At 45.9% G+C, this 17,991-nt stretch overlaps 1 protein-coding gene across 2 annotated transcripts in view; it reads left to right on the forward strand.

The window, feature by feature from the left end:
- The first annotated feature begins 4,118 nt into the window (after window positions 1-4,118).
- The window catches only part of GRAMD4 (GRAM domain containing 4), a 165,457-nt gene continuing 151,584 nt past the window's right edge, over window positions 4,119-17,991 (forward strand). For both annotated transcript variants that reach the window (XM_044280227.1, XM_044280228.1), the window contains exon 1: window positions 4,119-4,370. In XM_044280227.1, coding sequence (XP_044136162.1) covers window positions 4,342-4,370 — 29 coding nt within the window. In that variant the 5' untranslated portion in view covers window positions 4,119-4,341. The remainder of the gene's footprint in view (window positions 4,371-17,991) is intronic.

A 17,991-nucleotide genomic window follows, 5' to 3' on the forward strand; every position in this document is an offset into this window, starting at 1 on the left:
AAGTCTATCCTCACCATCAGAGGTAGTGTGAAGAACGAGGGGTGTACTTAGACATCGCCTTCTGAGGGAGTTGGTCACGTGGGACAGTGGTTTGCATCCGCTGAACATAACAAGCATTAGCTCGTATATTCTGTTTGCTGAGTGCGGTTACATTATATTTGCTGTCACGTTTGTTTATTTTCAGCCATGATGACACACACCTGCACATTCACTTCATTTTACAGGATGTGCTGACTAAGTTTGTCTTTGGTTTTGCAGTATGCATTTTGAGGTGTGGCAGTCAGGCAGGAACTTACTCTAAAAGCGCATTCACACGAATGTGCCTTGTTTTGGGGTCTGCAAATTGAGGATCCACAAAACACGGATGCCTCCCGTGTGTGTTACACAATTTGCGGAACGGAATGGGCGGTCTATTGTAGAAATGCCTATTCTTGTCTGTAAAACTGACAAGAATAGGACATGAGCTTTAATTTTCGCAGGGCCAAAGAACACATCTTTTGTGGCCCTATTGAAGTGAAAAAATGTGGCTCGGATGCGGAAATAAAAACAAGTTCATGTGAATGCTCCCTAATACTCATCTCTATGCCATTCAGCATCCACGTTCAGTAAGTCCCTCCCTGACTGAGACCACCTTGGCGCAGGTAGGCGGGCACAGATGTGTTTTGATCAAAATATATTGGCTGGGTGTCTCAGATTTTATCACATCAGAGTGAGGGCTTAGTCCATATATAATGTTTGCATATATTGTGTGCATTATTTTCTGTTTTCTGTGATTTTTCTTATATAAATGTAGCCCTGCACATCCGCAGGCGACCTTGATTAGATGGTACATATAGCTGTGCGGACTCCTCCTCTCATTGGTTGCTGGATGCACATAGAGGTAATGAGGAGCAGCACACTATTGGGGTCATTTATCAAACTGGTGTAAAGTAGAACTGGCTTAGTTGCTCATAGCAACCAATCAGATTCCGCCTTTTATTTTCCAAAGGAGCTTACACCAGTTTGATAAATGACCCCATACATGTGCTGCTACTTGTCACCTCTGTGTGCGCAATCATGTAGCCAATGAGAGGGAATGTATGATTACCCTGAGCCAATATGTAGCCATTTGAGGGAGGGAGCGAGCGCTTTGTGGGCAGGAGAGAATACTTACCTTGTGTTCCCTTCACCAACTGCACTTCTCTGCTGTGTGTGTAGCCGCCAGAATTCATAGGCTTCACAGGAAGTAAATGTTGGCGAAAAACTGCTCCAGCCAGGGACTGGTCTAGTTTTTCCGCCAGGCACATGGACTGCTGAAGGTGCACCCAATTTATGATGCGGTGCACGTATCGTCATAAATTAGGTGTATAGTCCACCAAGGCAAAAGGGAGTAAAAGTCCACCGTAAAAAGCCAGTCTTTGTAAATGACCCCCACTGAGCACTTTTACACCATAAATAAGGCTGGACCACCAATAAAGGTCTTTTTACATGGGGGACAAACGCTCATTGCACATGTAAAGGTGCTGCAGATTACCTGATGAAACGCTCATTCATCAATCTTTCATGCAGACACCTAAATTATCATTGGTGGGAGCAGATTGTGCTGTGTGAACAGCACAATCTGCTGCCCAGAAACAATTGGGGAGATTTAGCAAAACTGGTGCAAAGGAAAACTGGCTTAGTTGCCCGTAGCAACCAATCAGATTCCACTTTTTTCTTGACACCTCTTTTGATAAATCTCTCTCCCTGCCTCCGTAGGAGGACATGTGATAGCAGTAGCCATTGCTCATTCCTATACAGGGGAGGTGATCACTGCATGTAATAGCAGCAGTCTCCTCCACTGACGAGCAGGCAGTTGTCGGGAAGGAAGGCTTTCTTCCCAGCAATTGCCTGATACATTTGGCCACATAAACCAAAGGGAATCTGTCAGCTGCGAACTAAACTAGTGGTGCTGAGTCCGGTTATGTAATTTTTATCTTCATACTAAGGCTACTTTCACACCGGCGTTTTGGTTTCCGTTTCTGAGATCGTTCAGGGCTCTCACAAGCGGTCCAAAACGGATCAGTTTTGCCCTAATGCATTCTGAATGGATAAGGATCAGTTTGCCTCCGATCAGTCTCCATTCCACTCTGGAGGCGGACACCAAAGCACTGCCTGCAGCGTTTTTCTGTCCGTGGTGCGGAGCAAGACGGATCCATCCTGACACACAATGTAAGTTGATGGGGACAGATCCGTTTTCTCTGACACAATAGAAAACGGATCCGACCCCTATTGACTTTCAATGGTGTTCAAGACGGATCCGTCATGGCTATAGAAGACATAATACAGCCGGATCCGTTAATAACAGATGCATGCGGTTGTATTATTGTAAAAATAGGGGTGATCCGCAAAAAACGCTAGTGTGAAAGCAGCCTTACCTGCATTCTGACACTCCGACAAACCAGCAGTAAAATACATTGACAGGACAGAATGTACTTTACTGCTGGTTTGTGGAAGCACAGCGTCAGAATGCAAGTATAAAGATAAAAATTACATAGCCAAACTCAGCACCACTGCGTTCCGCAAAACACAGATGGCGTTCGTATGCGTTCCGCAATTTGCGCAAAACGGATAAGAATAGGACAGGTTATTTTTTTTTTTGTGGGGCCATGGAACGGAGCAACGGATGCGGACAGCACACGGAGTGCTGTCCGCATCTTTTGCGGCCCCATTGAAGTGAATGGGTCCGCATCCGAGCTGCAAAAACTGTGGCTCGGATGCGAACCAAAACAACGGCCGCGTGCATGAGGCCTTACACTATACACCGCTTACTCTAGTTTGGGGCCGACAGGTTCCCTTTAACCCTTGGACGTAGCTGTACATCCAGATTTCATGTACATTTCCTCAATCAGACGTACAGCTACGTCCGAACTCTTACTGGACCCAATAAAGTGTCACAGCCCCAGAGTCTCCACTATCACGGACAGCAGAGACGCTGGAGAAGTGGTCCCCTGCCAGCCATTGCTCGGGTTAGTCTGTACCAGTCCGTGCCTAGGACAGTTAAAACTGCTGTTTTTCAGGCTCTGATCTCCACCGTTGGTAACACGCCAATTCTTCGTCACACATGGTGGCGTTTTCCCACCGGAGTAAATAGGAAGCTGTCCTTAGTGTTTAGATTGCAGATTACACCGCAGGCCGTGTTCCATGACTGTATCCGCAGCGAACATACCCTCAGGATGGTACACGTTTTACCCGGATTTTCGGTGGCGTTATTTCGCATGTGACCAGCATTTGTGAGGCCAGGAGGCAGCGTGCTGGGCAGTAGATATAGCATTTTCTCTGGTGTGTTCCTCACAAGACTTCCGAAAACTAATGTACAAAATAAATAAAAAATGCCCTTAGAAAGACATATACAGTGTCGGACTGGGGTACCTAGAGCCCACCAGTAAAATGTATTTTAGGGGCCCACCATACGGATACATTCAAATATAATAAATAATCTAACAAGTTTGTTATATGACTATAAGCTGGTTGAGGTGCTGTACACTGAATATATGTATGTAGTGCAGTAAGTTTAATGTGTTATGTGCCACTTGTGCAGGGGGTGGGAGACTAGGGGCCCACCTTGCTCAGGGGCCCACCGGGGGTTTCCCCTGTACCCCTGTGGGCCAGTCCAAGCCTGGACATATACCACATAAAAAAAAAAAAACATCAAAAAGCCATAAATGCTCCGTTCACAGTCTGTAGCATTTTACATTTTTCCTGCAAAAACCATGACCATTAGATGCACCAGATGTGGATCTGTCAGGCACCAGCGGTATCCAACAAGTGTGAACCGAGCCCAACCTGCTGTGGCCAGATGACCAGGGTGACAATATTTACTGAGGACACTAGTAGTAATAATGCTAATAGTCTCCTCACACTGACAGGGCATACAAGGAGGTGCAGAAGATTGGGCCACATGTGGGTGACGCGGCAGCAGCAGTGCCGGTCCATGTGAACGGTGGGCAATGTGCATGCCTGCACGCAGGGCACAGGGAGGGGGAGCGCCCTGCATTAAAAATAGAAGAAGCGGCCGGCTGGGGGCGGGGCCGAGTGTCTGGCGCTGCTGGTTTGCGCGCTCCGGTGACGTCACCAGTGAACAGGCAGCGGGGGAGCCGAGCCCGTGGCCGGCGTAGTCAGTAGGTGGCGGGGCTAGCTGCAGAGCTGGGGAGGAACAGGAGCGGGGGGTGAGGAGAGTGGAAGCGGCTCATGTCTGTGCGCTAGGCGGGGGCCCTAGAGCTCCTCGTAGTAGGACTGTGTGCTACCACTGTACTGCCGCGCTACAGAGAGGGAAGGAGACGGCTGCGCGCTGTGCCAGAGGGACCGGGAGCTGCTGCTTGGATGAAAGTTTGCTCGGATGTCGGTGCAGGGTAAGGAAGGCCCCTCACATTGTGTCCTGCACGGCAGGGGTTAATGATGAGCCTGTTGTGTACGGTGCTGCTGGTCCTGCTCCTCCTCCTCCATGTGTGTATGTATTCACAGATCCTGCACAGCCTCACATGTCACCCCTATATATACAGATCCCTCACCTGTCACCCCTATATATACAGATCCCCCGCATGTCACCCCTATATATTCAGATCCCGCACATCCTCACCTGTCACCCCTATATATACAGATCCCGCACATCCTCACCTGTCACCCCTATATATACTGATCCCGCACACCCTCACCTGTCACCCCTATAGATACAGATCCCCCGCACATCCTCACCTGTCACCCCTATATATACAGATCCCGCACATCCTCACCTGTCACCCCTATATATACAGATCCCGCACAGCCTCACCTGTCACCCCTATATATACAGATCCCCCGCATGTCACCCCTATATATATACAGATCCCGCACATCCTCACCTGTCACCCCTATATATACAGAACCCGCACATCCTCACCTGTCACCCCTATATATACAGATCCCGCACACCCTCACCTGTCACCCCTATATATACAGATCCCGCACACCCTCACCTGTCACCCCTATATTTACAGATCCCGCACACCCTCACCTGTCACCCCTATATATACAGATCCCGCACATCCTCACCTGTCACCCCTATATATACAGATCCCGCACAGCCTCACCTGTCACCCCTATATATACAGATCCCTCACCTGTCACCCCTCTATATACAGATCCCCCACATCCTCACCTATCACCCCTATATATACTGATCCCCCACATCCTCACCTGTCACCCCTATATATACAGATCCCGCACAGCCTCACCTGTCACCCCTATATATACAGATCCCGCACACACTCACCTGTCACCCCTATGTATACAGATCCCGCACACCCTCACATGTCACCCCTATATATACAGATCCCGCACACCCTCACCTGTCACCCCTATATATACAGATCCCGCACACCCTCACCTATCACCCCTATATATACAGATCCCGCACGTCCTCACCTGTCACCCCTATATATACAGATCCCGCACACCCTCACCTATCACCCCTATATATACTGATCCCCCACATCCTCACCTGTCACCCCTATATATACAGATCCCGCACAGCCTCACCTGTCACCCCTATATATACAGATCCCGCACAGCCTCACCTGTCACCCCTATATATACAGATCCCGCACATCCTCACCTGTCACCCCTATATATATACAGATCCCGCACATCCTCACCTGTCACCCCTATATATATACAGATCCCGCACAACCTCACCTGTCACCCCTATATATATATACAGATCCCGCACACCCTCACCTGTCACCCCTGTATATACAGATCCCTCACATGTCACCCCTATATATACAGACCCCGCACATCCTCACCTGTCACCCCTATATAAACCGATCCCGCACACCCTCACCTGTCACCCCCTATATATACTGATCCCGCACATCCTCACCTGTCACCCCTATATATACAGATCCCCCACATCCTCACCTATCACCCCCTATATATACTGATCCCGCACACCCTCACCTGTCACCCCCTATATATACTGATCCCGCCCATCTTCACCTGTCACCCCTATATATACAGATCCCGCACATCCTCACCTGTCACCCCTATATATACAGATCCCGCACACCCTCACCTGTCACCCCAATATATACAGATCCCGCACACCCTCACCTGTCACCCCAATATATACAGATCCCGCACAGCCTCACCTGTCACCCCTATATATACAGATCCCGCACAGCCTCACCTGTCACCCCTATATATACAGACCCCGCACAGCCTCACCTGTCACCCCTATATATACAGACCCCGCACATCCTCACCTGTCACCCCTATATATACTGATCCCGTACATCCTCACCTGTCACCCCTATATATACTGATCCCGTACATCCTCACCTGTCACCCCTATATATACAGATCCCCCACATCCTCACCTGTCACCCCTATATATACAGATCCCGCACACCCTCACCTGTCACCCCTATATATACAGATCCCTCACCTGTCACCCCTATATATACAGATCCCGCACACCCTCACCTGTCACCCCAATATATACAGATCCCGCACACCCTCACCTATCACCCCAATATATACAGATCCCGCACAGCCTCACCTGTCACCCCTATATATACAGATCCCGCACAGCCTCACCTGTCACCCCTATATATACAGACCCCGCACAGCCTCACCTGTCACCCCTATATATACAGACCCCGCACAGCCTCACCTGTCACCCCTATATACAGACCCCGCACATCCTCACCTGTCACCCCTATATATACTGATCCCGTACATCCTCACCTGTCACCCCTATATATACTGATCCCGTACATCCTCACCTGTCACCCCAATATATACAGATCCCCCACATCCTCACCTGTCACCCCTATATATACAGATCCCGCACACCCTCACCTGTCACATATATATACCGATCCCGCACGTCCTCAGCTGTCAACCCAGCATCATCTTCCTCTAGAAATCTATTGCCATACCTGATTTTATTGTATTAAGGGTCCATTCACACGTCCGTTGTTTCTTTCCTGATCTGATCTGTTCTGTTTTTTGCGGAACAGATCAGGACCAGTTCAGGGCCCATTCATTTTCAATGGGTCCTGGAAAAAATCGGACAACACAATGTGTGCTGTCCGTTTCCGTTGTTCCGTTCCGCATGTCCGATTAAATATAAAACTTGTCCTATTCTTTTCCGCAAAAATCGGATCCTGGTTCAATACAAAGTCAATGGTTCCGCAAAAAACGGATGACATTCGTATGTCATTACGTATGTCATCCGTTTTATGCGGAATCCGTTCCTGGAAATTAAATCCTGCCCACAGAAATCACTTATTCACGTTATTTTTTTTTTTCTATTTTTTTTCAAAGAAATCCAAACAATTTTATTTGCTTTGTGAAATTTATACATGTTTCCGTTTTTTGCGGATCCGCAAAAAACGGATGACATACGGAAACATTTTCAGGAACAACAGATCCGCAAAAAATGGACCGAAATTCGGGATGTAGAAAAATACTGATGTGTGAATGTAGCCTAATTCCTACATTGCTGAACCCAGTCACCTAAGAACCTAAGACAGATTGCAAGCTCTTGGGGCACCTTGACCCAACAATTAATTGCGAACATGTAGTCACAAGCTGTGTTCGTATATGAACGTACATAGACATTGTGGAAAGTTAGGGTGTACAGTATTCTGCTCTGTTCACACTGGTGTCATGGCTTCCTTGTATAGAGAATGCATGAGGCCTCTGTTGTGATCAGTTATGATGTGTCTGATGGATCCCTCATACCCGTAAACTGTTAATGTATAATAGATGGGATTTTATTCATTTTTAATTTTTTTAATGCATGATGGCATTTCCTAGTTCTCTAAAGTCTATTAAGGCTACTTTCACACTAGCGTTAATATTTTCCGGTATTGAAATCCGTCATAGGGTCTCAATACCAGAAAAAAATGCTTCCGTTTGGTCTCCATTCATCGACAATGGGGACAAAACGTAACTGAACGGAACGGAATCCTGCAAAATGCATTCCGTTCCCATACCGGAGAGAATACCGCAGCATTCTGCGGTTTGCTTTCCATCCTGGAATATAGGGGTGACACGGCGAAATAGCGGCAGGACGGATCCGACAGGGTGAAAAGCCTGCCGCTAGTGTGAAAGTACCCTTAGAGGGAACACCCTGTGCTGTTCTCTGGGATGAGGCAGTCTTAGGTTTATTCTACCCAATGTGTGTTTTCTGTGTTCCATTCAGTGTTGAGATGTTCCCCTAGCACCAGGCAGACACCTTGTATAGTTTCTGGGCCACAGAGTCGGAGTCTCGTAGAGCCGTGGAGATGAGTGGGTTGTGTGAATGAAGCATTCTGACACATGCTGTACTTTCCAGTGTGAGGTAAACGAATGTCGGTGTAGCCTGTACTGTATGTACTAAAGAGGGGAGAAGCATTCTGGGTAAGGGTCCCTACACACAATGTTGTCTCTTTATTACCCCCCAGATTAACCACTTGTGCTATTTATGTGTCTGTTTATGAGATGGGAAACATTTAATGTCGCACTCTGTTGATCTGACACTGTCCACATGGAATTAACCCTTAGACATCTATGACTCTCGCTCGATGTCGGGGGACATAAGGATGAGGCAGTAACATTTCAGCTGCCTGATCCTTTTCTTCTTGAGCAGATGGAGTCTGCCAGCATCAGGGCATCGGGATGTGTATGGCCAGGCTAGGCATAGCCTTAAGATGACTTCTCTAACTTTAAATAGAAAGTCTTCTGTCTACATGAAACTATATCACAGCTTAGGTCAGTGATGGCTAACCTCCGGCACTCCAGCTGTGGTGAAACTAATACTCCCAGCATGCTCTATTCATTTCTAAACATCTTGGGAGTCGTAGTTTTACCACAGCTGGAGTGCCGGAGGCTAGCCATCACAGGCATGGCATAAGTGCTTTGACACTGCTGTTCCTGCTCTGTTTTGTACTAAGCCATAGGGCTGCCATAGAAATGCCATTATCTGCTGTACCTTTGTATCCCTCAGATTTTTGCCTGATTCCGCCTTTCACACTTGAGCTTTTCTTTTCCAGTATTGAGATCTGGCAGAGGATCTCAATACCGGAGAAAAACACTTCCGTTTTGTCAATGGAGACAAAACTGAACTGAAGGGAACGGAATCCACCAGAATGTGTTCCCATACCGGACCGAAAACCTCTGCAAGCAGCGTTTTTTCTGTCTGGCTCGGGATGCAGAGTTTTCTCTGGCTTAATAGAAAAACGGATCCGGCACCCATTGGCTTAAAATGGTTTTAGTGGCAGATCTGTCATTGCTATTTTAAAGATAATACAACCAGATCCGTTGATAACAGATGTAGACGGTTGTATTATCAGTAACGGAAGCGTTATTTGCTGATCCCTGCCGGATCAGGCAAAAACGCATATGTGTAAGTAGCTATAGTTTTTAATTCGCTGTGTTTCTGAGCGAGGCCCCCCCTCCTTCACCACTGACAGATGTGATATACATCTCTAACCATTGGCAGCCATCAATCACCGGTGATGAGGCGGGGGAGTGCTGGATTCACAGGCGATTCTCCGAGCTGTGTAATGTTTTTTTCCTCTTTCTATAATGGCTCTTTAGACCTTGGCATATTTGAACAACAGATAGGCTTTAAGCATTTACATGCACCCTATACATTTGCCCCTTTGGCTAGGCTTGGGGGTGATAGAGGTTTCAGGGAAGAGATGTGAGCAGTCCATCGTCAGAGATGGTGCGGAGGTGATTAGAGTTAGGCCCCTTTCACACGGGCGAGTTTTCCGTGCGGGTGCGATGCGTGCGGTGAACGCATTGCACCCGCACTGAATCCTGACCCATTCATTTCTATGAGACTGTGCACACGAGCGGTGATTTTCACGCATCACTTGTGCGTTGCGTGAAAATCGCAGCATGCTCCTCTTTGTGCGTTTTTCACGTAACGCAGGCCCTATAGAAATGAATGGGGTTGCGTGAAAATCGCATGCATCCGCAAGCAAGTGCGGATGCGGTGCGATTTTCACGCATGGGTTCTAGGTGACAGTCTATTCACTGTATTATTTTCCCTTATAACATGGTTATAAGGGAAAATAATAGCATTCTGAATACAGAATGCTTAGTATAATAGTGCTGGAGGGGTTAAAAATAATAAAAAAGTTAACTCACCTTCTCCTCTTGTTAGCGCAGATGCCGGTCTGTTCTTTATCTGTGGGCTAAAGGACCTTTGATGACGTCAGATCACATGCTCCATCACCATGGTGATGGACCATTTGATTGGAGCATGTGATCTGACGTCACCTCAGGTCATTCAGTCCACAGCTAAAGAACAGAGTGGCATCTGCGCGAACAAGAGGAGAAGGTGAGTTAACTTTTTTATTATTTTTAACCCTTCCAGCACTATTATACAAAGCATTCTGTAGTCAGAATGCTATTATTTTCCCTTATAACCATGTTATAAGGGAAAATAATACAATCTTCAGAACATCAATCCCAAGCCCGAACTTCTGTGAAGAAGTTCGGGTCTGGGTACCAAACATGCGCGATTTTTCTCACGCAAGTGCAAAACGCATGACAATGTTTTGCACTCGCGCAGAAAAATCGCGCATTTTCCCGCAACGCACCCGCCTCTTATCCGGGCAAAAAACATGACGCCCGTGTGAAAGAGGCCTTAGGGTGCATTCACCCGACCGTAAGTGTTTTGCAGTCTGCAAATTGCAGATCCGCAAAACACGGATACCGGCCGTGTGCGTTCCGCATATGGCCAGCACTGTATAGAGAATGCCTAAGCTTGTCCAAGAATAGGACGTGCTCTATCTTTTTTGCTGGGCCACGGAACATAACAATGGATGCGGACAGCACACGCTGTCCGCATCTTTTGCGGCCCCATTGAAATGAATGGGTCCGACTCCGCACCCGTTCCGCAAATTTGCGGAGCGGATGCGGATCCATTTATACGGTCGTGTGAATGCACCCTAAGGACATGGCTTCTGGAGTGGCTTGGCATGAGATAGTTATTTAGGGTAATGAATCTGTATTCTCTAAAGCAATGGTCCCCAACCTGTGGATCTCCAACCGTTGCAGGACTACAACTGCCGTCGCGGCCTCATAGCCTGTGGTTATCAGGGCATGATTGGAGCTTCAGCTGGAGAACCATTGGTATTCTCTATAGGGGACATGACCTAAATCCGTGACGCATAAAGGGAAACTGCCAGTCCGTCTTTTATCCCCTTCCCTAGCATGAAGTGGTAATATACGCGCTTATTCCAGCAGTCTGTCACTTATATGTGAATGTGCTACTTTTGTAGATCTGGCAGGTTATTTACTGCCCACCTAGCCCTATTACTGTACATAATGAGTAAGCTGTCACTCAGCTGCTGGAGGGTGGGGGAGTCTGCATATCATTAATCTATGGGACTCCTGTTCACAGCTCCGGCATCGCCCTACAACAAATAAAATGAAAGTTGCACTATGCTGAATGTATTTACAGGTAAGTGCCTCTGAAATCAGCATGTCTGTTCTAGAAGTAGGGTGACCCTTTCCTTATTCCTATATTGCCCTTATGCTTTGCCCAAAGGAGGCCCATTGAGTCTCCTTTTAGCCTCTTCTGGGCTGGTATACTTGAGCTAAAATTCAATAAAAGTTTGTTGGGAGAATTTCTTCATTCTGCCAGTTTTTGTTTTTATTACAAAAGTCACAGATTTCGCACAAAGGTTGCTTTGCGCAACGGTTGGCAACTTTTTATAATTTCAAACCTTCCTTACCACTTTCCAGAAGAGTTGGGTGGGCTGACCAATGCTGCCCAACAGATTTAGGGTAACCTGTGCCAGAAAATAGGCATAGGTTATAGCTGTAGACTGTAGTATATGCCAGCTCCTCGCTGGTGTGCATGGACCTCCTGTGATCCCCACAGGCAGAGAAAAGTATTGGAAATGCCCTGAAACGTACAGGATAATGACCTTTATTTTTAGAACCCTGTAAATAGTTAGAAACTTGGGTGACAGTGATTGTAACATAAAGTTAGTAAGAGCTTAAGAAATAACAGAAAAATAAGTACCGTAGATTTAGGTAGATTAGAAATAAGCTAATACAGTCCTGATCAAAAGTTTAAGACCACTTGAAAAATGGCAAAAAATCTTATTTTACATTGTTGGATCTTAACAAGGTTCCAAGTAGAGCTTCAACATGCAACAAGAAGAAATGACAGTAAGACAAAATATTTTTTGAGCATCCAATTAATTGAAAATAACAATTAAACTGAAACGGGCTGTTTTTCAGCTGATCCCAATTTTAGGACCACATGCCTTTAAAAGGCCAAATCTGTGCAAAGATGTGTATTCATTGTCATTTTCTGTCAGGTAGTCACACGTTGTGATGGCAAAGGCCAAAAACTTCTCCCTTTTTGAACGTGGTTGGGTTGTTGAACTGCATAAGCAGGGTCTCTCACAGCGCGCCATCGCTGTTGAGGTGGGACGGAGTATGACAGTCATTTGGAATTTCTTAAATGAGGGTTATGGAACAAAAAAGTCAAGTGGAAGACCCAAAAGAATTTCATCAGCACTGAGCCGGAGGATCCAATTGGCTGTCCGTCAAGACACTGGACGATCCTCTACCCAAATTAAGGCCCTTACTGGTGCTGACTGCAGCCCCATAACCATCAGACGGCATCTGAGACTGAAGGGCTTCAAAAACAAAAAATGTCTTCAAAGACCTCGTCTCCTTGAATGCCAGAGAACTGCTCGTTTGGACTTTGCAAGAGAGCACCAAACATGGGACATTCAAAGGTGGAAGAAAGTTTTATTCTCTGATGAGAAAAAATGTAACCTTGATGGTTCTGATGGTTTCCAACGTTACTGGCATGACAAGCAGATCCCACCTGAGATGTTTTCTATGCGCCACAGTTGAGGGAGCGCCATAATGGTCTGGGGTGCTTTTTCCTTCAGTGGAACAATGGAGCTTCAGGAAGTGCAGGGGCGTCAAACGGGCGCTGGCTATGTCCAGATGTTGCAGAGAGCATTTCTCATGACTGAGGGGCCTCATCTGTGTGGTAACTACTGGGTTTTTCAACAGGACAAGGTTTCAGTACACAATGCCAGCAGGACAAGGGACTTCTTCCAGGAAAATAACATCACTCTTTTGGCCCATCCTGCATGTTCCCCTGATCTAAATCCAATTGAAAACCTTTGGGGATGGATGGCAATGGAAGTTTACAAAAATGGACAACAGTTCCAGACAGTAGATGGCCTTCGTGCAGCCGTCTTCACCACTTGGAGAAATGTTCCCACTCACCTCATGGAAATGCTTGTATCAAGCATGCCGAAACAAATTTTTGAAGTGATAAACAATAACGGCGAAGCTACTCATTACTGAGTTCATGTTTGGAAGTTGGATTTCTGTTTTGGTGCGGTTTATTTTTCTATTTTTTTTTTTTGGAGGTGTGGTCCTAAACTTTTGATCATCTGAAAAATGACCTGTTTCAGTTTATTTGTTGTTTTCATTAAATTGAATGCTCAAAAAATGTTTTGTCTCACTCCCATTTCTTCTTGTTTTATGTTGAAGCTCTACTTGGAACCTGGTTAAGATCCAGCCAGGCTAAATATGATTTTTTGCAATTTTTCAAGTGGTCTTAAACTTTTGATGAGGACTGTATCTGGAGTCAATGTAGTTGATTGAGCTTTTCTTGATTGTTGATGGAGGAAGACAGGACGATACAGGTACATGGTGATACTATAGGCTAAAGACAAGAAAGGGGATCAGGAGGGCAGGCGATATTCTAAAGTCTATGACTAGCTTTAAGCTACATAGGGATTTATGTAATTGTTCTGTTAGAAATGTGAACTTCACTGCCCTTTCTATTAAATGTGAACTTCACTGCCCTTTCTATTAGTGTTCATGCACCTTAGGGGACGACTACACAATCGGGTTTCCTGATGCAGTTTTGGAAACCAAAACCAGGAGTGGATTAAAAAGAGAAGTGATATATGCCTTTTATACTGTATTTTTTATGATTTGCTCCTAATTTTGGCTTCCAAAACTGTATGCAGAAACCTCACTGTGTGGCTGTACTCTTACAATCCTGTATTCACCAATTATGCAATTACTGTAAGTGGTATCATAGGAGGCCATTTCTGTGGTTATTAGTCTCATCCATTGAAGTTTTGTATCGTGGAGAACACGTGGTTCATTTTGTTTTGGTCACATTGGAGCCTTATTAAAAGACTGTTTTGATCTATGCTGTCCTTTACATCTTCACAGCACAGTCTTGCACAAATGCAATATTGCTTTGTCATTAAATCTGAATCATGTGGCCAATGATTCACAAGATTGGAAAGTCTGAGAGTCGCTGTACTAGTCTGCTGTAATAGTGGGAGGTGAGAGAACAGTGAAGCTCTTTTCTGACTCTTTTTTGTATGAATGGATGGTGATCATGCAACATACATTACCTTCAAGTGCCAGATCATTTAAAGGGTAACTGTCTGCATGCACAGACCTTTAAAAATGTGAAAAAATAAAATAAATACTGCATCCGTTTTTCGGGATGACACCGGAGAGACTGATCCGGTATTGCAATGCATGTGTGCGACTGATCTGGATCTGTCTACAAATGGTTTCCGTTTGCCGACGGCAATCCAGCAACACAACTGTGAAAGTACCTAGTAATTGCGGTATTTCAGTGGTGCGGCTAAAACAGCGTTGTAGGTGTCCTCCGTCTCCTATCTTCTATATACAGAAGACGGAGGACATGGTAGTGGGCAGTCCCGAACGCTGCATGCGTGCTCCCGTCGGACTGGGATAGTGCAGATATTGGCGATAAAAATTTGCGATCAACTACTTAAAAGGAAGGGGGCATATTTAAGTCTGGGGAAAGCCGATTGGTTGGGGTGAGGCTGCGCGTTCCCGAGATGAGCTGAATGAATTCTGGGTAGTTAGTGAGGGAGGTCTTAGCCTCAGGGTAAGGGCATTGGCGGCCATCTTGAGAATATAATCAGAAAGAAGTCTTGTGTGGAGGGGTTGCTATGGACGGAATCTTATTAAACAAGTGGTATGTGAACACAATAATTAGTGATTATGGATTATCACCACAGCAGCAACAATATATATGAAAAATGAATTTTGAGTGAAAATGATGGTTACCCTTTAAGGCTATGTACCCCTTTTGGTGGCTTTTTATTTTTATTTTTTATGGCATTGTACTCATTTTGAGCCAAAAATCATTTTTTCAATTGATCTTTATTAAAAATATTGAGCCGTTTTCCCTGCACAGCTTTGAGTTTATCTAGTAGCTGATCCTGAGTTCTCTCTCTGCTGGTCAGTCATGTAGCTGACGGCTTTTTATCTCTGACCTTATAAACACTGATTATAGCTCAATCCTGATTCTACTGATGTGAATGTGGTGTAAATAAGTGCTTATGACCTTTTTAGTAATTTAGAAATAAGGGTTACTAGGTGACATGCACCATTCACCCAGCTCGAAACAGTTAAAAATTTGAGAGAACGGCTCAATATTTTAACAAAGACCAATTAAAAAAATTATTTTTTTCCCAAAATGAATAACATGCAATCATTAAAAAAATTGCCCCCGAAGGGGTTTATAGCCTTTAATGCATTAGATGATCCAGTCAGAATATATTTATTCGTTAGTCATTATATAGTAGATAATTAGATGATGGAACAGGAAGACTGCCTATCAGAAGCAAGGGGGTCTTCCAGTGCACTTGAGGCTGACTACGTGAAGTGAGACTGTAAGCGTACATTTCTTTGAGGTCTGCAGATCATGCTCTTTATCACCACTTATCATGAACAGACTGCGGGAGACATTTATCAAGTCTGCCAGTTTTGTGGTGTAAGAATGTCGCAAGTGATGCCCGCATGGGACAGTTGGGGCATTTTTTGTGACATCTGGTGAGCCTCGTCACGTTTAGAAGTGGAGTGAAAAGTGGATTTCATATTATAACACCTTTTTAAAGGGGTTATCTCAGTTCAGCAAATGGCATTTGTCACATAGATAACGTTAATACAAGGCATTTTAAGGGGTTGTCTGATCATAGACAATGGGGGCTTATCGGGAACTGAGCCCCGCAAGGTTGTAGTGGCTGGACCGGAGTCCTCCAGCCACCAAGCTGGCTCCCCATAGAAGTGAATGGGAGTGCACCATGCATGACCGGCCACCACTCTCATTCTCTAATGCTATTTTCGCCGGCCCCATAGAAAATGATTGGAGGGCGGCTGCGCATGCGCAGTGCGCCCGCCTTCATTTTCGAGGCTCCGTGTGCGGGACCCACACCTATAAGACAATGGGGGCATATCCTAGCGATATGCCCCCATTGTCTATGATGAGACAACCCCTTTAAGCCTGTATTACACTGGCAGATTTTCTTGATTTGTAGTAATGCTCGTTAGCAATCATCGGGCAGTGTAATACTGCCGCCAATTTACCAATGAAGCCAGGCAATTCTGATCCTTCAGCATGTAATAGCAGCTGGCTCCTCCGCTAGCGAGCAGAGGATTGCTTCCTTCCTGACAATCGCCTGCAGAATCGGGCCGTGTAATACAGCCTTTACTAATGTATTGTGATGGTCCATATTGCCTCTTTTGATGGCTGGATTAATTTTTCCTTCACATCGTACGCTGTTTGTGAGAAAAATGAATCAAGCCAGCAAACAAGGCAATATGGACCATCACAATACATTAGTAAGTGCCACATGTCAGACCCCCGCTGATCTGTTATTGATCACCTATCCTGAGGATGGGTCATCAATAGTGAAAGTCCAAAAAACTCCTTTAACTTTTTTGTCTACATGATAAATGCCATTTGCTAAAGTGAGACAACCCCTTTTAAGGGGTTATCCGGGTTCAGCTCAAGTCAGGGGGACTGCCCTGGTGAAATTATGGGTGTATATCGGGGTTCAGCTGTGAACCCGGACAACCCCTTTAAGTAACATTTATGATGTGTGACATTTTAAAAACTGACAAAAAAGTTGCATCTCTAGTCGCCAGGCAACCCCTGGTGTACTTTTACGGACATCGGTGTACGCCACATTGCACTTGCACCAAGTATATTATTGCTGTGCGCCATTTCATAAATTTGGCACAACCTCACAAAGCAAAGACAGACTTAATATTGTCATAAAAACCAGCACAAATTCCACCCTATGTTTATAACCTATACTATGAGCGATTACTTATTCCTGAGGTGCGAACATTCATTGAAGGTTTGTGCAGAAATCACAAGGTAAGGCTACTTTCACACTAGCGGTTCGTCGGTTTGAAGGGGCTCACGAGCGGACCCGAACGCAGCCGTCCAGCCCTGATGCAGTCTGAATGGAGCGGATCCGCTCAGACTGCATCAGTCTGGCGGCGTTCAGCCTCCGCTCCGCTCGCCTCCGCACGGACAGGCGGACAGCTGAACGCTGCTTGCAGCGTTCGGGTGTCCGCCTGGCCGTGCGGAGGCGTGCGGATCCGTCCAGACTTACAATGTAAGTCAATGGGGACGGATCCGTTTGAAGATGCCACAATATGGCTCAATCTTCAGGCGGATCCGTCCCCCATTGACTTTACATTGAAAGTCTGGACGGATCCGTACGAGGCTATTTTCACACTTAGCTGTTATATGCTAAAATAATGCAGACGGATCCGTTCTGAACGGAGCCTCCGTCTGCATTATTATGATCGGATCCGTTCAGAACGGATCCGATCGAACGCTAGTGTGAAAGTAGCCTTACAGTGGTGAAGAGAACTACTACTGCTTTTACAAAACCGTATAATGTAATTCATATGCAACAAGATAGGATGTTGGTATCTTAGTTCAAATACCTTTCATAGTTCCAGATGGCGATATCCAGATTCCACTGGCTGGTGTCAATGTTGTCGGTGGTCGGGCTGGTGTCAATGTTGCCGGCGATCAGTCTGCTGGCTGGTGTCATTGTTGTCGACGGTCGCTGGCTAGTCTCAATGTTGCCGGCGGGCTGTCCTCTGGCTGGTGTCAATTTTGTCAGAGGTCGGTCGGCTGGTTGGTGT

Source organism: Bufo gargarizans, chromosome 2 (genome assembly GCF_014858855.1).
Source record: "Bufo gargarizans isolate SCDJY-AF-19 chromosome 2, ASM1485885v1, whole genome shotgun sequence".
Classification (NCBI taxonomy): domain Eukaryota; kingdom Metazoa; phylum Chordata; class Amphibia; order Anura; family Bufonidae; genus Bufo; species Bufo gargarizans.